This window comes from Pleurodeles waltl, chromosome 3_1, assembly GCF_031143425.1.
Source record: "Pleurodeles waltl isolate 20211129_DDA chromosome 3_1, aPleWal1.hap1.20221129, whole genome shotgun sequence".
In the NCBI taxonomy this organism is placed as follows: Eukaryota; Metazoa; Chordata; class Amphibia; order Caudata; family Salamandridae; genus Pleurodeles; species Pleurodeles waltl.
This window is the reverse complement of record NC_090440.1, coordinates 1,263,767,075-1,263,787,471: the sequence shown is the minus strand read 5'-3', so window position 1 is coordinate 1,263,787,471 and position 20,397 is coordinate 1,263,767,075. Positions and strand designations below refer to the sequence as shown.

Here is a 20,397-nt window from a genome sequence, read left to right as displayed (position 1 = left end):
GAAGTGTCTGTATGCTCCCCTTATGGGTGGCAAAAGAAAGGCTGTGGCCCATAAGGATCTTCTGGAACCCCAATGCCATGGGTACCTAGGCACCATATAATAGGGACTTATAAGGGGGTCCAGTATACCAATTTGGAGTGGAATACTGAGTCACCAGTATGTAAGTACAAATTTGGAACCAGAAAGAGCATGAGCACTGGAGTTCTGATTAGCAGGACTCTAGTGACACAGTCAAGCATTCTGACGAAAACAGTGAAAAAGACTGACATGTAGGGCACAAACTATGAGCACTGACATCCTGACTAGCAGGATCACAGTGACACAGTAAAAACGCACTGACAAACAGGCCAAAATGGGGGTAACCATGCTAGAAAGAGGCTACTTTCTCACAACTACTGCAATAAGTTGTGGTAAAAATAATCTTCTGAGACAAAGACACAGTATGTAGAATGAAATAAACAAAGGTGGTTTCTCCTTAGAACTGTGGGTACTAATGAAAGCAAAGAGAGATTCCTCTGTGGCTTCCTGTCAATTTTATGCTTTTGTTGTGGAGACATCATTGTGGGCTTTGCTAGGGCGACTGCATAAAAAAAGATGGGCAGTTTGTGCCTGTAGCCTAGGTCCAGCCCCAAATGCTTCCTTTATACTTATTCTTCAATGGCAAAACAGTTAAAAAAGGCTTGGATGTACCTTGCTGAGTGCTCTTACATGTTGCACATGCTTCAGCCTGTATATACCTTTAGGACAGTGGTTTTCAAAAATTTTGATGCCGCCCCCCCTGCCCCAAGTGAAAAACAAAAAATCATCGGGCCCCCCTCAGAATTTTTCACAATTATTTTATAAAGACTGCAATGTTTAAATTTGTCTAAACCTTTACATTGCAGTTAAGTTATGTTACCTTTAAAAAATGCAATAAATAGTTTTTTGCCTAAAATAAAGCAGATTATCAGCATAATGTTTCTTTAGGCCAGAACCTGGCACTGTCCCTGGGATCTCTTGAGGCACCTACCCCCCCCCCTCCCTCTCCCAGTTTGAAGACCCCTGCTTCAGGATAACACTGTGACTGGGTCTTACGTGCAGTCTCAGGAATTTGGTCCACTCCAAAGGACATTCCTGCTTTAGGAATGGGGTAAAGATTCTGAACATCACCTTCCCTTACATTGCTGCCTGCTCAGAATGACAAAGAGAATCATTAAATAATGATCCTCATGTTGCTCATGTTTTCTCACAGTGAGCGAAGAAAGGGTTCAGTAAATTAAAGCATAGAGAGCTTTAGACATTAATAAGAGTCAAAAGCAGGATGTGTCTAACTAGATAGAGAAAAAGTTTTATAGTCCACTGGGTGTGGCAATGCAACACAAAATATCTAATTATCCTATTATTGGTTTTCTGTTTATCTCTTAGATCAATTAATTGCAATATTGTTTAAGATTGTGATAGCTGTTTTTTGGTGATTTTTATCATGTATGCTTTTAATTAACTGAAAACATGAAAAATAAGTGTAACAAAAATGGGTGGCTGATGAGTTGATTTTAATTTTATTTAATTGTCCGTTTAGATTTACAGAACACTCAGGTCCTGCTTCTGTCCTAATGAAAAGGTTGCCCTGCTAGTTGCTGAATAGCCAGGATTTAAGAGATTTCCTGAGAGACAAAAGATTTTGACTGTTCTTCAAATTAATAGGTAGCAAATTCCACAACTTAGGTCCCTGAATAAAGCTTCTGCCTCCCCAGGAGGCCAGATTAGCCTTGAGGATCATCAAAAGTTTAGAAGTAAAAGATCTAAGTTTTCTTGGTAGTGAGTACAAAATAAATCTGAACTGCATGTGACATGGACCAGCATTGTTCTGTGCCCTAAAGGCAATGCACAGTGCCTTGAATTTGATTCTTTTCTCTTTGGGTAACAAATGCAGTTTAACCAATGCCTGTAAGGTGGAATGACATTGGGGAATATCTAAAAGAAGCTGTGGTGACACATTTGCAGCATCTGGAGTTTGTGGACCAGTCGTTTTTGGATTTTCAGGAATAAAGCATTGCCGTAATCTAAGTTTCATAAGGACATTGCCATTACTAGGTTTTTCCAAAGATACAGTGGGGTGAAAGGGCATATCTTCCAGACAATTCTCAAAGTGAACCACACAGATGACACTGGGGCATTGAATTATTCTTCAAAGGTTAATTTGCTTTAAAAAATGATCCACAAGTTTCTCACTTTCCTCACAGGAGTGGGCAAGGAGACCAGGTCCTGGGGCCACTAACACAGAGATCAAAAGGAGATGTTATTGTTCAGAAGAAGGACCTACATTTTCCCAGAGTTAAGGTTTAAACAATCTATTTTCATGACCATTATTTGAGTGTCATCGATGTGTGGGACTGCAGAGAAGCCAAAGGACTTAATAAGATTTGCCAGAGGATGTGACATACAGATTGAAAAGGGTAGGGCTCAGTGAAGAGCCCTGCATCTCACATGGTAGGCAGAAGTTTTCAGACTTGAATTCTCCCATCACCATGTTTTTCCATATCCGTACGAAAGGTTTTCCGCAGATGGAGAGCAAAACGTCTTATGACGAGTTCAAAAATCTGGCCAATCAAAATGTCATGATTGACCGTATTGAACGCCACAAAGAGGTCCAATAAAATCAAAGCAGGCTAGCCACCTTAATCCAATATGGACCTTAGGTCTTCTGATACACTGATCAGAGTTGACTTGTTGTTATGCGCCCCTCTGAAATCCAATTGTGTTGAGTCCAGAAGCTTATTCACATCATTAATGATGCTAGTTCGAATTCAAAGCTTTTTCTAAAGTTTTAAATGGAAACAGAAGCCGGAATATGGACCTGCAGCTACTAGGCTCCTGAGGGTTAAGATTGGATTTTTTAGAAGCGGAAGAATCAAGGCTATCTTCCATTCTGACAGACAGTAACCTGTTTTGATTACCTCATTAAAAATTCCAGTTAAGTGGCCACTTACAATTTCCAGGGCAAGATGTACACTTTTCAGTGAGCAAGGGTCCAAGGGAGAGCCTGACTTAGAAGACTTAACTAGGCTGAAGACCCACTCAGTATTAAGCGGGGAAAAGGTATTTAAAAGTTCTGGATGGGAAGGTGTTTCTCTTACTGTCCGATATTCTGGAACACTATGCTTACTGATGACAAGGGTGTTGAAAACATCCTCCACCCTTGTCTGAAAAAACATCTACCAGTGTGTCACAGAACTTTTACAACCATTCTTATTGATGGTGTCAGACATATTGGCTAGGTTTTTTACTGTCCTAAATTACTCTTTAGCAGTGTTCTTGGATTGTAGAATCTTATTAGAAAAATCCTTAGTTATTTTGGCAGGAATTAACTTTTTATAATCTGTGATCAATTGAGTATGTCTCACTGTCCCAAAGATCATAGTTTGATCTCCACTTTGCTTCTGTCTTCTACAGAGCTGTTTTTGAGCTCTGAGCCTTTCAGTAAACCAGGGTTCTGATGGTTTTTTCCCTGACTGGTTTAGCTTTTTTACGGTGCAAGCACATCTATTGCTCCACCTATCCATGACAAATAATTTTGTATAGTTAACTTAAGATAACCAGTAGGTTTTGTGTCTGACAATACATTTTGTAATTCTGTGGCTTTGAATTTATGCCAGGCACAATCCCTCCTTACCAAGGAAGTAGGGATTGTGAGGATGGCATACTGAAACTGAATGTAACTGCTCTATGATCTGAAATAGAAATGGATTACTGGTGAAAATGTCATCTAACGTATGGGCTGCAAATGGGTTGGAAGATTCACCATCTGATATAATCCTAGGCTAGCCATAGAGTCAATCAAGAAACCTGTGTTTTTGTCCTCCATATTTTCAAGATGGAAACTGAAATCCCCCAGCACAGTAAAGTCATAAATACTAATACTGGATTCAAGCAGTGGGCTTATATTTTGAACAAAAGAGTTCTGGTATCTGAAGGGTGATGTAACTGTAGCCCTTTGAAAGTATAATTTTTTGTTCAATTTTGAATAGAAGGTTTTCGCAGTACGAGCTGCTGCATACCGAGCAACAGGATGCAGAAAGATGGTCACGTAAAATAATTACCAACCCACCCCGTTTACCGACTCTGTCTGATTTGGAGATACAGTATTCTGCTGATATCGTCTCAACCAAGTCAGGACATAAGCTAAATCTGCTGAGGTTTCTGTAAAAAGTGTGATATCAGGCTTATGGGTACCCAGGAATCCTACTACCTCAAATTTGTGTTCAATTACAAACTGCCCGAGAGGTCGGGCCGGGGCACATGGGTTGTTTGTCTCAAACAGTATCATTCATAAGGGTGAGATTGCATGAAACACACTTCACTAAATCTGACTCATAATGATGGTCAAGAGTAACATAGCAAGAGTTCTTGCCTACCTTATTAAAATCCATGAGTTCCTCCCTTGAATACCTCTATGAAAAAGATGCCTTAGAGGAGAAAAGGCAAGGGTTTCTGGTGCTTGGAGCAATCCGGACATGGACGGGCACAGACAGGCTTGCCTTAAGCGTGCCATCAGCATGCCTGCGACGCATCCGCTGCATGTGTTTGTGTTGCTGCCTTGAATGTAAAGGGGCAGAAGCTCCTACAGACTCCATTAATCTCAGCTAGGATAGATTCTCCGCCCTACCAATTAATATGTACACAGCACATTCTCAACATGTGCAATGCATGCTACAAAGCACAGTATAACATGTTCAAAAATGCATGCTGGCAGATCAAAACAATTAAAAAAAATGCAGGTTACCTTTAAACAGGTTTGGGGTTATTTAAAAAGTGCAAAGTGCAAATACGGTAATTCAAGAAGTTCAGAGCAGCCTTTACTTACTAGAACATCTGCGCTGCAGCCATGAATTTAAAGGGGCAGGAGCTCTTATAGACTCAGCACATTTTTACACACATTTTTATTATGCTGTGTAAACTAGCCTGGTACCTATGTCAAGAGTGGTGATGTCCTTTCTAAAGTAGGATGGCAATGATAATTAAACACTTTGCTTTCCTGCAAGGCCAATTCAGCCTTTCAATCTGCACTGTTTTTAAAATGAGTACTTTTATAGTCTAAGAACTGCTATGCAGTGCAATATAGACAGCAACAACTGTAATATTAACTATTATTTTTTTTAAAGTTTATTCCTATTCATAATAATAACAATAATAATATTTACTTCGGATTGTGGTGTGGAAGTGGATGCATGAGTATCATAATAGTACGGTTAAAAACAAATTGGTCTCATAACATTTATTAGCACCCATGTTGAAACATTGGAAGCTGGCCAGCCAATTAGAATACCCCCTTTTCTTATGATAATTAATGTTGCAGGTTTAAAAAAGGAGCATTTTGTTCCTGTCTGGCTGCCTGGTACCTCCTGTGTGCTGTGGGGAAATGGGGAACATTGTTTGATTATGAGCAGACTCTTGACAGAATGTTTAATTGCAAAAAATGACTCATCTTCCTGCTATGCTCCGTCAGCATCTTCATGAGCTGTCAGTTCACACATTGTTTGTTGTCTGTACTCTTCCCCTGTTTTTGGTGAGAAGGAACCCAATCAGCCAAAAAAGCAGAACATTTTGAATACACTTCTAGTTTTCTTTGGCGGATTTTGCTCTGCTTCACCAAAAACAATGAAAAGAACCAGGGGCGGCTTCTCCCTAGGGGCCAAAAGGGCAGCAACGCCCCACAATAATCTTTCACATGCATCCAATTTCTTAAAATATTACAGCTTTTATATGTAGTTAATCAATCTCAGGGGTCATTGGTTTTACACGTAAAAGCTACAATGTCACCTTGCACCAAAAGAGAACTCGCTCCCCTTGGTTGGATTGCACATATGTCAGGCGTGGTCTGTTACAGCCCATCCTTTCACAGTTGCATTACATATCTGAGATGTTGTACTAGTGTCAGGCAGTGTATCATGTCAAACAATGGTGAATGGTGAGTCATGCGTTCTTTTGCCCTATCTGAAACCATGATAAAGAAGAAAGGACAGCCTTCTGTCCAATCTGAGCTTCTGATTGGGCTTAAGCTTGCGAGCCTTGTTTCCACATTGTGTGTATGAGTGAGAACATGCTTGTTTTGTTTATCTACCCGCCTGCAAGTGTGAGCCAGTTTGTGTGTGTGTGAGGGTGTGTGTGTATGTGTAAGTGTTTTTTTTATGCGTTCTGACTACAGTTTTATAAAAACTGTTATTAAGATGTCTCAAGTGTATTCAGCAAAATTAGCTTTCGTTTAATAGCCCTACCACTTTATGAATGGACCAGGCGCTACTGTAAGGAACTGAGTTTTTGAAAAGGGCATCTGAAGGGGTGCTGTGGCACGAGGTAGCTGTTTTTCACCCAAACATTCATGCACTGGAGTTGTACATACTCCCATAGCACTCACTATTATAGTCAGCGTTGGGTGGGAGAGTGCTCATAGCTTCATTTGCCCATTCCTGAAGGGCAAAAACAGATGTTAATTGTGACATTGTTATGTGCCGTCACATGGAACTGAGGACTACAACCAGGGGAGGACAAGTAACAACTGTTTTCTGCCTGCATTTGTGGGCAATATTGTGTAACTGACATTTTAAAATAATGTATTAATACAACATGACACCGTTAGAGTGCTAGTGTTAAATTATTCATTTGAAAGTGTTTGGGCTAGTGCCCCAGAGTATACATTCACACGACCTAACTCAGTGGTATGTTCCACCTGCATGAATCTTTGGCGCAAGGAGTGGCAAATATTGCCTTGCCTACCGATTCGATAGGCGTTGGTGCATTATTAGGCACAATGAAATACAATATCTTCAACTGGCAACTTTAACTGTGAAATGCACTTCCACTGAGAGAGAAAGCAAAACACGAATTTCTCTTATAAGAAGGCACTTTAAAAAAAATTTGTAGTATGAAATGCAATAGCATAAACATTGTATTGGCACTAATGAGCTACCTCATAACATTATAGTTTCCAAAGAATGTAAATGATTTAAGGCGATCAGTGTCACTTTCAGGGAATTATTGTAATTACTTCCCTACTGATTGCTTCTGATTTTTGTATGTCTGGGTCGTTTATTATGTAATGAAATTCAATGTTCCTTAATATCTAATCACACCCAAAAGTGATTGCTTCTGATTTTTGTAAATCTGGGTCGTTTAATATCTAATGAAATTCATTGTCACTTAATATGTAATCACACCCGAAATGTCACTACACTGACCTGAACTGGAAGTGATGCAAAATATATTTTGGAGCAACATAAGCTACAGGCTTTTAATTTAGAACAAACAAGAATTATTATGTGGGGAATATGGTATGCCAAATGTGCAGAACAGTTATTCACATTGAACACAATTAGTTTGAGTTAACCAATTTCCCTTGCAGTGTGTTAATTTGCTATTTGCATCTGGATACATTTCTTTGAGACCAGTTAACACTACCACGTACCATAATGAGTGTATATATATATATATATATAAGTTTAAGAAGAACGGGCAGCACAACCAGACTCCAAACCAATTATATTTATTTCACAGAATTCTCCAGTGCAGGAACAGCATGAGTGGCAACGCGTTTCGGCCAGTAAGAATTTTAGTTAGGACCATGTTTCCATACAAATTTCTTTTGAATTGTCTTTCGCCCGTTTGATGAATCTTCACAAACTTTTCCCAAAAAATGTGTTTTGAGAATCTTGATGTACATGGGACGTTTCGGGGTGATCCATCAAGCAGGGCCAAGAAAAAGAGGGGGTAAAAAAAACAGATTTTCCCTTTATAATTCCTGTATGGATTCTAGCTGCCTGAACTGCTGGACGGATTTACACCAAATTTGGCAGAAAGGTAGACTTTGGTCCAGAAAGAAGCCTTTCTATTGTTTGGTGCAAATCTGTTTAGTAGGTTTTGAGCTATTAAAAGAAAACTAAATATGCATATCTAGAGGTGCCAGGGCTTGAAAAATACTCCCGATCTAAGACAAAGCTCTGATAGGCTGACAACACTTCAACCAGGAGGTGTTTTTAGATATTTTGAGACTCTGCTTCAGCCGAGTCTAAAAAAAAAAAAAAAAAGTTGATAAGGGGGTAGGGTAAGAGGACCCTCTAGCCTTGGTACAGGGGTCCCCCAGGGACCTGCCCCCCAGGCTTAAAAGTATTTTTTAAAATCATGGCAGATCCCTGTATTTCGCAATGAGTTAAAGAAAAAAAAAAGAGCTAACACGGTCTCCCGGGGCACTGCAAAATAAGTATGCATGAGGGCCACTAGGCCTCTCGCAACCTGTGGACCACCAACTCAAATTGCCAGAACATTTATATTTAATGGGAGAGGCCCATACGCCCCTCTTCCCTACACAGCCCTGGGGACCGCCACCTCCCACGTGCTAATATGCAATTAATACAGGGGGACCGTGCTCCTCAGCACTGAAAAAACATAAGGAAGGGTGTCCGTCGCTAACCCTCAGACCCAGGGACCACCATATTCCAGGATTAAATTGAAATGTTGGAGGGGGGCGCAGGACCCCCATCATGGAGCCAATTACAGCCCTGGGGACTGCTACACCCAGGCCGGCTTCTGCTATGTCCTGGTGCGCCTGCTCCTGGGACATAGTGACGGTTTTGCCTGTTTCCCTACCTGCAGGGTTGCAGGCAGGAAAGAAAAATGAAAGGATTCCTTTCACAGACAGGGAGCTTCATGTTTAGCAGCTCCTTATCTGTGACAGCAGTGCTGGCTCCCACAGGAGGTTAGAAGCTGGTTGTGACGGTGGGGTCCTCGAGGCTCCCCCCAGGGATCAGTTGCACACCAAGGTATGGGGTCCCTGTGACTGAGATTGGCCCATGCGGGCAGACGCACTGTTCCCTCCCCATTGAATGGAAGTGGGACCTGGGGGATGGGGTCCCTGGAGCCAAAACCGCCCAGAGGAGTGGGGTTGCGCATCCCCCTTCCCTTAAAGTCGGTGGGTCTCCCTTTAAATTCCTACAAGTATGCAAATGTACAAATCACCTGGAAGCTCAGCCTGCTTGGCCGTGCTCTGTCCACCTTAGTAGTATGCATGTGTTCCTCCCTTTTGCCAGGATGATGGATAACTTCCCAAGGGGCCCCCCCAACGCATTCCCCACCGGTTTTGATGGCACGTTCTTAATGCTGAGGAATATGAGGACATCTCCACAAAACAAAGAAGTGCTTTCTTCATATAGATAAGAAGAATAACCCTGGTTTGGTGGAGATTTACATTTTTATAGTGTTTTTGGCCTCTCTATAGGAGGATTCATCTTATCACAGAATTCTAGAGAAACAGGCAGCATGAACAGTTATGTTGCCAAAACGAACACAGGGTCACTGGTGACATTCCCTTGTGCTCCATTACACAGCTGTAGTGTAGAATACATACTGGACAGTTACCCAAGGAGGCAGGTATTCCATGGAAAGATGTAGACTCTTCACTCACACAGCTACTGACACACCCACACAGACACTCACACACCCACTCACAAACGCACTTAGACTATCATGCACCCACTCACAGACCCACTCAGAGACGCATGCACCCACTCACAGACCCACTCAGACACTGACGCACCCACTAACAGAATCACTTCCACACTCGTGCACCCACTTACAGACCCACTCAAAAACTCATGCACAACTCACAGATCACTCAGAGACTCAAACACCCACTCACAGACTCATGCATGCACTGACAGACCCATTCAGACTCACACATTCAGTCACAGAACCACTCAGACACATATGCACTCACTCAGACCCACTCACATTCACACACTCACTCATAGACCCTCTTAGACTCTTACGCATGCACTCACAGACCCACACAGACACTCACACACCCACTTACAGAGACACTATCACGGCCACTATCACACACAGAAGCACCCTCTAACACCTCCTCTTGCACCTAGACACTCTCAGACCCACTCTCTCATCCACATAGACCCTCTTACACCCACAATATCCACACACAGACACTCTCACACCCACTCTCACATCTAGAGACACCCTCTCACACCTATTCTCACAACCAGATAGACAGACTCTGTGGCCAACACACAGCTGAAGGCCCTAAGCAGGGCAGGGTGGAGTAGTTATAACAGGCTAGGCCCTGTGGCCAACCACCGCTATACACTGACAAAGGTTGTGTGTGATGGTGGTTGGATTAACATATAGTAATGAAAATTACTTTTCATTAAAAAAACATAGACATGCACTGAAAAAGCCACAGGTTACAGGGACAGTGTAGTTAGGAAATAGAATTTAAAAAAATAGACATTCACTTTAAAAAAAAGGGTTTCAGGGACGTTATAGAAAGGTTCTGAATTTACTCCCACAAAACCAGAGAAATTCAGCATTTATAGTTAGAGTTTTTTCAAGTAACTATAACTTGTGGCTTAAGGTAACTATAACTCGTACCCTTGCCATGCACTGCTTATTACCACAGATATTACAGCACTCATGACAACTGCTATAATGTCAATAAAAATATCCATGAAATATTAGAAGTCAAATTATTGAAGAAAAAACTGTGCATGGCGGAGACGTGAGTTATAGTTACGTTAGGCCACAAGTTATGGTTACTTGAAAAAAATAGTTATTTTTTGGGGATTCGGCTACACCCTGGCCCCTTAACTCTGGTGTTGGGTCCACCCGAGAACAATTTTTTTTTTTTTTTTAATTTTCTCTGTGAGTTGCAGCAGACCACAAAAAATAAAAAAAAATGTTTAAAAAACAAGCACAGGCGCCTGCCTTTGTTTTAATAAAACACCAGGGTGGACCAGTTCCTGAGGGCTTTGAAAAAGGAGGGGGTGCATGGGGACCCTTCCTATCACTTCTATGAGCCCCGTGGACCGCCACCTCCCTGGAGCAATCAGAAATAAAAATTTGGGCCCCCCCGAAGCCCCAGGGACTGCCACCTCCTCTGGGTCTGTTGTCTCCTGGTCACAAACCCTAGAGATTGGCAGTCCACCGATATCGCTCCCCACACGGCAAGGAACGATTGCGAGGACATATGTCCACATACGTTCGGAACAATCAAGGCTCTACTGAATTTCAGAGAGTCCTATGGGCAGCAGCCAAGGCAACTGTACGAGGGCAGATGATGAGAGACGCTGCACTGGTAAACAAGGACAGGAAAGCACAACAAGCAAGCCTGAGGAATCGGTACGTTAGCTGACGTGGCAATACACAGACCACCTGTTCCTCCCTGTGCACAGACGTTTGGAAATCGATCACATGGCGCTCAACGACTTGCACACCACGCGGGCCAAGTACGCTCTTCAACGCACACAGGGTGGACACTATGAGTAAGGGGAGAAAGCGGAGAGACTTCTTGCGGCTCAACTCTGAGCAGCAGCCATGGCCATACCATTGCTGACAGCCCATAGTTAACAAGTTTGCATCTTACTACAGTCATCTCTATACCCCCGAATTGACAACTACACCCAAAATCATAGAGACCTTCTTAAATGGCATAGCGCTATCCTTCCTATCCGTGGATGGGTGCGCCCTCCTAGCAGGATGACATTAGCCGACTAGAGATATCACAAGTCATCTCTGACCTTCCCTATCACAAATCACCTGGTGAAGACGGCTTCCCAGCGGAATTTTACAAATGGGCGGGGGATAAAGCGCTTGATGTCCTACATGGAGCGCTGGATGAAACCTGCCGGATGGGCTCCCTTGGCATGATCTCTAACACAGCCTCAATAGCAGTCATACCAAAACCTGGACGTGATCCTTTACTTTGCAGTAACTATCGGCCAATCTCCCTCTTAAACGGGGACATTAGGATTCTAGCCAGCGCTCAAGCGAACCGCCTACTTAAAGTTATACCTTCACTTATACACCAATCCTAGGTGGGATTTGTGCTGGGTCGCACCTCCATAAACCACTTACGTACCCTTTGCCGCACCCTATCGACACCTAGAAATATGCTGGAAGCCACCGTAGCCTTAGCCTTAGATGCTGAGAAGGCGTTCAACCGCATTGAATGGCCATACTTATCTGCAACCTTGAAACGGTTCGGCCTCGGTTCATCTCCAAAGTCCGCCTCCTATACGATAACCCCACAGTGCGGGTTAATTGTGGGGGCTTTCTCTCAGAACCCTTCCCAGTTTGAAGAGGGACCCGCCAGGGCTGCCCCCTTTCACCTCTTTTATTCTTTCTGGCTTTGGAACTGCTGTCAGCCACTATCCGTACTTCCCCCTCGATAAAGGGACTCACTTTGCCCGGTGGTGTCTCAAAAATGTACCTCTATTCCGCCGACATCCTACTCACAGTAGTGGACTTCTGGGCCTCTCCATGTGGGGCAGAGTGCAGGCGGTGAGAATGGTTACAGTACCGTGCTTTACCTATGCCTTTGGCCTCCTGCCTCTCCAGGTACCTCTCCCGTTACACCGATCTGTGGATGCAGTGATTAGAACCTTTGTATGGGGCTCCATGTGACCACGCCAGGCCCCTACCAAACTCATGGTGCGTCGTTCCTATGGGGGTTTGTGCCTCCCTTCGGTGGAATACTACGCCCTAGCTTTACATCTGTCGCCCTTGGCTACATTAACATCAGACGTAATAGAACTGCCTCAGTGGGTAGCAATCGAGAAAACGCTGCCCTCCCATGGCGGCAGCCTAGAGAGTCTTTATTGTACTAGCTCATCCTCCTCTACATCTACGAATCCGATACTGAGGGCGACATGAGCAGCCTGGAGAAGGGCCCACCTCCTGCATGGAGTTCACCCTTCTCTGCATAACCAGGCACCCTTGTGGAACAATAATGGCCTGCGGATAGGGGGGAGGGCCTTCACCTGGCCGTCCTCGAGGGAGGTTGGTATCGTCCATCTAGGCCAGATCCTGCAGGACGGAGCAATAAGGACTTTTGCCTCGCTACGGGAGAGTTTTGATCTCCACCAGCGACAAGAATGGCGGTACCTACAACTGCAATACTGCCTGCAACATAATGCAGGCATTGCTCAATAAGGATCACAAGCTTCACATGTGATGCTCTACCTCCGAACGTGGGGACAGTACAAAGGTGTTATGGCAGGTCATTATGAGGTTCTCACTCGACATAAGTTCTCGCAACCCCTTCTATAAAATCTCCATTTACAATGGCAAACCCACCTGCAAAGATCCTTTGACGCGGAAGACTGGGTGGGCTTACTGGAGGTGCTAAATAGAGACGTTCGCTAGGTTCGCATGAAATTCTGCCACTTTATCCATGACTGCTACTGGACCCTGTTGCAACTACATAGAGCAGGACTCCTCCTGCATGCGACATGCTGGCGCCGCCCGGAGTTGCACTGTGATTTACTTCACATTTTAGTCGACTGCCTGTCGGTCCACCCTCTATGGGAGGCTGTTAGCCTCACCCTCTCCCTCTTGTATCCTCTTACACAATATGGATACCATTCTGGTACTATCGTGCTCCTCCCAGAGATTGCTACATACTGCACTCGCCATGGCAAAGATGTGTATCCTTCGTCATTGGTGCTCGGCGGACTCCCCCACACCGTGTGAATGGATAACGGCGATGACCTGGATAGCAGCATGTGAGAAGATCATTTATAACCTCCAAGATGAGGCTTCCCTGTTCCACAGAATATGGGCTCCGTTCCTTGCTGACCCCGTCACCATAAACATTGCTCTGCAAATAATGATCCCTACCCACGGTTCCTTATCGTCTGACCTCTAAACGGTATTACCCATGGTTTAGTATCCACACCCACCCACTTCACCTCCCTCTTTCCCCCTCACTATCACCACTGTCATTACCTCAATGTTCCCACCTACGAATACACTTTCATGTCCCTATCCATTGCGCTTCCCCCTTTAGTCATTCTCTATCTTTCTCCCTTCCATACCTTAGCCCCCCTCCCTGTTCCCCTTCCACCCTCCCCCCTTTTTCTTCTTCCCACAAATACCCTGTCCCCCCCACCTTCCTGTTTTCCATTATTTCTTCCTCCTCCCCCATCTCCCCCCATTTCATATCTCGTATTTCATCTTCTGCATGCGCCTTTTTAATCTTGGACGACCGTTTCTCTTTTCTTCTCTTCTTTTCTGTGCTTTCTTTTTTTCTCTCTTCTCTCTTTCCTTTCATTTCTTCTCTTCTCATCTCTTCCCTCCTCTTTATTCTCACTATTCCCTGACCATTTACTCTGACCCTATTATGAACATGCTCCCCTCTTCTCCCACCGCCCTCCCTCTCCCCCATACTCTTCAACACTCACCCTCTTTCTCCCCACGGTCTACTTCCTAGCTGTACAATCGTCTGGGCGACACGTTCTATATTGCACACTCCTCTGTAACTCTTGCACCCCCCCACTAACACTGTGCCGTCCTGCTTGCTCGCAATTGCGTTCACCAATGGCCCATGGCCTGGCTTGCGTTTTCCCCAACCCTTTCTCTCCTTACCCCCGCCCACAGTCTCCTCAATTCTGTTAAGGTCTAGCACCTACGAGATTGCCATTGATGATGTTTAATCAAGGCTATATCCAATTCAATATGATCTACCCTTTTTAATGCGCAGATATTGGAAACATGTCTATGCATAAATATGTGCCTTTCCTTCTGTAAATGATACTATATAGCCCACAGTTGGTGATCCATGTTTTTCTCCTTTCCGTTTCGAACCTTTGTTGCTGATAAAATAATTACAACACAAAAAAAAAGAAACCATATTTTAATGCGAGGGAGGCCCTATGGCATCCCCCCGAGCCCTGGGGACCACCACCTCCCTGAGTCTAAATTAAAACTGTATGGGGGTTGCCGCACTGCCCTCCGTAGCCGCAGTAGACCATCACCTCCACATCGCAAATACAACATTGGAGGAGGGGTGTGCAGCCCCCCTTGTAGTGTCATACATGGCCCAGAGGACCGCCATGCCCCAAGCCGGCTCCTCTATATCCAGGAGTACCCACTCCCGGGACATAGTTGTTTGTTTTTCCTTGGTGGGAGCTGACAACTCCCACCAAGCAAAAGCAATCATGACTCTGTTTCTGTAAGCTGGAGCTGTCAAACAGCTCCTGCGTGCAGAAAGCAGAGTTTTCATCTGCTTTGTGCAGGGAAACAGATGAAAACATTACTCCTGCAAGCAGAGAGCTGCTATTTTAAGCAGCTCCCTGCTTGTTGGTGTATTGCTGGCTCCTGCAGGATGCAGGGAGCCGGGTAGAACTGTGGGGCCTTGAGGCTTCCCCCGTTGGACTGTCGCTCTCTTTCTCCATCTCTTCCATCCCATAATGGGATGGAAGACAGAGTGAGAGATTGTTATTGCAGTGGTCTTTCAATGCAATAACTTCAAAGTGTTACACTGGCAACAGGTTTGATAAATGGTATAGGTACATTTTGATGAACAACAGACCAGGGATCACTTCTGGCCAAATAGTAAAGTTCTTGGACTGTCACTCAGTAGGTTGAAAGTACAAACGTTAGTATCTCATGGCAGTGTGTCAGTTTATTTTCCAGTGTTTTTACTGTTAAACATTTTTAGTAAAGGGGCATTGAAGTATTTTTCCAATCAAAACCTGTAGGTTGCATATTATAAGTAAGTCTGGAAAAAGAACTGTAAGCAGTCACTTCTAGAATAGTGCTTAAGGTCTCAGACCCTCCCACTGAAGGTTGAGGGTTCCAGTCTAGGTGAGTCTGTGGTCGTTTCCCTGCCCTAATTTCTTTTCAAGTTGAAATATTTAAGGTTTATACTGAAAGGTGATCTCGCTCTTTTTAAATGACAAATGCATTTTTCTTTTCAATTTGTCCAGAAATATTGCATTCTAACTATGTAATTCTTCAAACCCTAAAAAACTCTATCTTTCGCAGTCAACCTCTACTGCGCATGGCAGTAGCTGGATTAACAAATAGTGATTAAAATTACTTTACGTTATAAAAACCATGGAAATTCACTGAAAAAAACAAAGGTTACAGAGATGTTATAGTTAGGAAATAGAATTTAAAAAAACCTTAGAAATTCACTTAAAAACCATATGTTACAGGGACTGGTTGTGAGTTATAGTTACCTTAGGGCACTAGTTACAGTTACTTAAAATAACTCTAAATATAACTGCTGAAATTATCTGGTTATGTGTGAGAAAATTCAGAACCTAAGTATAAAATCACTGAACCTTCGATTTTTTAATGTTTATATGTATATGAATATATGTAATATGTGTATATATATATATATATATATATATATATATATATATATATATATTTGTAATGTGTTGCAAACAATCACCCTGGACTGTACAGTGCCACTCACTACATCATTTTAATTAATTGGTTTTATGATTCTTTTTTATTTTTTGTGATCTGTATATAATCTGAGTCTATTAATGCCTATTTCATGTCTTTTGGTGTATAGATAAATTAATAACAGTTTTAAGATGTTCTTCAGAGCTTCATCATCTTTCAGTTTTTTTCAGAATTTGTGACCACAATAATTCTGCTAATGTTGCCTTTATTTTTAGGAAGGTGAAGCTATTATCTTCAGTGTCCAACAAGTTTATGAGTATTTGCTGTGGTTTTTGTTAATACTCTTTCAGCCTCTGCTTTATTTTCTATTATTTTTCGGAGCATGAATGAGAATCTGGTTACACTACCCTGAAATAAAACAATAATAATAATAATATGAATAATATTTATTTGCACATATACGCCCACAGTTAACTGCTTGCTTTAATTTATTACATATCTTTAATTTGCAGCTCCTTCAGTGGTCATGTTCTCATTCGATGTTGGAAATGGCCCTAGAAATATGTCTGTACAGTCACCTACTCCACTGAATGACAATCAGTGGCACTATCTCAAAGTTGTGAGGAATATCAAAGAATCATTTTTGCAAGTGGGGGCTCTTCCAAGAAAGTTTTTGCATGCATCATCTGAGGGACACTACCGCCTACAGTTAAGCAGTCAGTTGTTTGTGGGTATGTACAATGAATGTATCTATATTTTTAATGCTGAAGAATAACCTTTGAATATGGTAATTCCTATGAAAAGGCATTGTCTTGTTCTGTCAATTCATGAGCCAGTATTGTAATACAATTTTAATGTAATGTTAGACTAACAAACAAATCTTCATTTTTAGATAGTTTCCAAAAGTCTGAAAATACTTTTGTGATTATTTCTTTTCCATGTTTGTGGTCATCTCCATAAAATAATACATACACATGCAGAAACAAGATAAAATAAATGCTCAAAACCCAAAACTAGAGGAAGGAGGTAATGGATAATGTGAAGACATGAAAAGGCAAGTATCTCCTCAGACTTGTAATATGTAGTAATACCCCAACATATATCTGAAAGGGGGAGCCCATTAGGAGCTGTAGAAGTCATAGTAAAAGATCACATGCCAAAAAGTTGCAGTACAAACATAATTGATGTAAGGAATACCTAATTATTTCTCAGCCTCAGGCAAAAATGGAGGCTGCATTCCAGCCCATTGTTTTTGTCCACTGTGCCACTAGAGCAGGAGTCTCCAACAGGTCTGTCGCGAGTTACCAATACCTCTCATGTTGTATAGGAATAGCTTGCTGCCTATCATTCTAGTTCACGATTATTCTGCTTCTCTCCTCCTATGCAAAACTTTTTTTAATTTCTGTGCCCAACTATATTAGGTCTCCTTTTCCTCTCTTTCTTCAACCCCTTTCCTTGTTTGCTTCTCAGTTTCTTTCTTTCTTTCTTTTGTTCCTCAATTTTTCTCATTTATTAATTCTCTGCTATGTCCTATCTTTCTTTCTTTCTTTCTTTCTTTCTGCAACTGCCTGCAAGGGGTTTGCATCATTATCAGCAGTTGCAAGCTGGCGCTGTGTTGTTTCTCCAGCCGCAATGCATCGATCTCTGAGCCGTGATGCAGGTGGAGCATCAATTTCTGCTGCAAAGTGGTTGGCGCTTCGTTTATCAGCCATCTTGTAGATGGTGTGTCGAAAATTTCCCTGCACGCCGTTCTGTGCATGGATTTCAGCTCTTGTTCTATAAACTTCACCTTTCAATGGCACAAGGACCCGATGGGCCACCACTTGGCAGGGCAGAAGGAGGCAAGCAAAGCTCAAGCCCTTGGAGAGTCTTCTTCAAGCAGGAATGCACAACAAAGTCCATTCTTTGCCCCCTTTCACAGGCAGAAGCAGCATACATGTGTAAAAAGGGAAGATTTAGGCCTGGCAAGTGGGTACAATTTCCAGGTCGAATTGACAGTAGTTAAAACTGCATACACAGACACTGCAGTGGCAGGTCTGAGGCATTTTAACAGAGCTACTAATGTGGGTGACACAACCAGTGCTGCAGGCCCACTAGTAGCATTTAATTTACAGGCCCTGAGCACCTCTAGTGCAGTCCACTTCACTAGGGACTTACTAGTAAATCAAATGTGCCAATCATGGAAAAGCCAATTATACATATATTTTACACTGGAGCACTTGCACTTTAGCACTGATCAGTGGTGGCAAAGTGGCCAGAGTACCAAAAACAGACTCCAGAACACAGTGAAAACATTGAAAGCAGAGGCACAAAATGCAGGGACGACCACACCAAGGATGCCAGGTCCAACAAGGAAGGTATCCTATCAACACAGGCATCCTTGCCCCATGGTGCAAGGGTGCCTGCATTGGCACTAGGAAGCAATTTGTGCGCCAGGGCAGGGGGAGAGAACAGAAATGCATCGTACCTTGTAGATGCAGCACATTTCTGCCCTTTTCCCAGTGGCATAGGGTAGTGCAGGATGGCACTTGCTGTGTTGCCTTCTTCACATGTTTTGTAAACGAGGCCTGATGTCTCTCCACCATCTGGCATTCTTTTGTAGAGACGTCTTGACTCAACTTTTGTGTGGGCCCGCAGGAGTATGGGTCACAAAGCTCGAGGGCCTTCTCCGCAACCATAGAAGTTTATGGCGAGAGCTAGTATGCTTGCAGTTTCTCATGCTCTGGCTACTCCTTCTTTGTCTTCAGCTGTGTCAGTGGCTGCAATATGTGAAAAGGGACAGGCTCTGAAGGACTTCTTCCTGGTCCTCATCCTCAGGGCACTTGTGATGCATCAACATCAAGGAGAAATGCAGTGGTTCCAATCTCAGCAGTGACTGTGATGCATGGATTGTCATAGAAAACAGCAGCAGACCCACTTTTAAGGGCCCAGAACTGGATTGGCACCACTTGGCAGGGTAGGACTCACAGCTGGCACTGTCCAAAAGCTGAAACAGGGGTGAGGGTAGTCTTTGAAGTCTTGTAGACTTCAGAACAGGAGGCAAGCCAAGAAGCCCTTGGAGTTACTTTGGTTCTAGTGGTGTGGAGATGCAGGTCTAGTCCTTCTTATTCCCAGGCAAGGAGGGCAGCAGGCAGCAAGGCAGGCACAGCAAAGCAGGAGCCTAGCAAATTCCAGCAGGGTTACAGTCCCTTCAGCAGCACAGCAGTCCTTCTTCCTGTCAGAATGTCCTCAAGTGCAGAAGTGTTCTGATTTGGTAGGGTGAGAAGTCCAGTTCTTATACCCAGTGGTGCCTTTTGAAGTGGGGGTGACTTCAAAGAGGGGATATGAAGTGCATCCAGGCCATCCCTTTCTAGATCCAGCTTCAGACAAACTACAGGCGGGTCTGCAGCTCTTTGTGTGGGGCAGGCATACCCTATTCTGGTGTAAGTGTCAGCTCCTCTGTCCCATCCTGCCCAGGATGGCCTATCAGCCAGGCGATGGCTCATCAGGATGTGAATGGCCCATCAGACAAGCCTTAGTTCCCTTTGTATATCAGTGTCTAGCAGAAATGCATGAAGTCGAGCTGTCACCCAACCCAGATGTGTATTGGAAGCAGGCAGCAGGCACAGAGGATTTAAGAGCCGAAAAATGCCAACTTTCTAAAGGTGGCATTTTTAAATTTGTGATTATAAATTCAACTTTACCATTAAGGAGGATTTATCATTACAAGTCCATAGGTGCCAAACACAACAGTATTACTCCATCTCAATGAGGAATTGCACTTAATAGTTGTATTAAGGAATCCCCAATGTTATCCTATAAGAGGGGTAGGCTTCACAGTAGTAAAAAAAAGAATTTTGGAGTTTTTCACTACGAGGAGAGGTCAAATTAAAAAGGATACGTCCTGCCTTCTTCTGACATCGAGCCTGCCCTATGGGCTATCTAGTTCCTAACTTTGTGGTGTCCTAGGTGTAATAAAAAGGGAGTTAAAGGCTTGGCAAGGGGTTTTATAAGCGGAGTCCACATGGCAGTGAAACTGCATCTACAGGGACTGCAGTGACAGGCCTGAGTCAAATTTAAAGGGCTATTTAAGTGAGTGGCACATTCAGTGCTGCAGTTCCACTAGTAGCATTTAATGTACTGGCCCCGGGCACATATAGTGCACTTTACTAAGGACTTATAAGTACACTAAAAATGTCAGTTCTGGATACACTAATCTTAACATGTTTTAGGGGA

The 20,397-nt window shown here is 43.3% G+C and overlaps 1 protein-coding gene across 2 annotated transcripts in view; it reads left to right on the top strand.

Moving 5' to 3' along the window:
• Positions 1–20,397, top strand: part of LOC138285083 (contactin-associated protein-like 5) — a 1,227,365-nt gene that overhangs the window by 992,762 nt on the left and 214,206 nt on the right. For both annotated transcript variants that reach the window (XM_069224601.1, XM_069224602.1), the window contains exon 17: positions 16,695–16,913. In XM_069224601.1, coding sequence (XP_069080702.1) covers positions 16,695–16,913 — 219 coding nt within the window. The remainder of the gene's footprint in view (positions 1–16,694; positions 16,914–20,397) is intronic.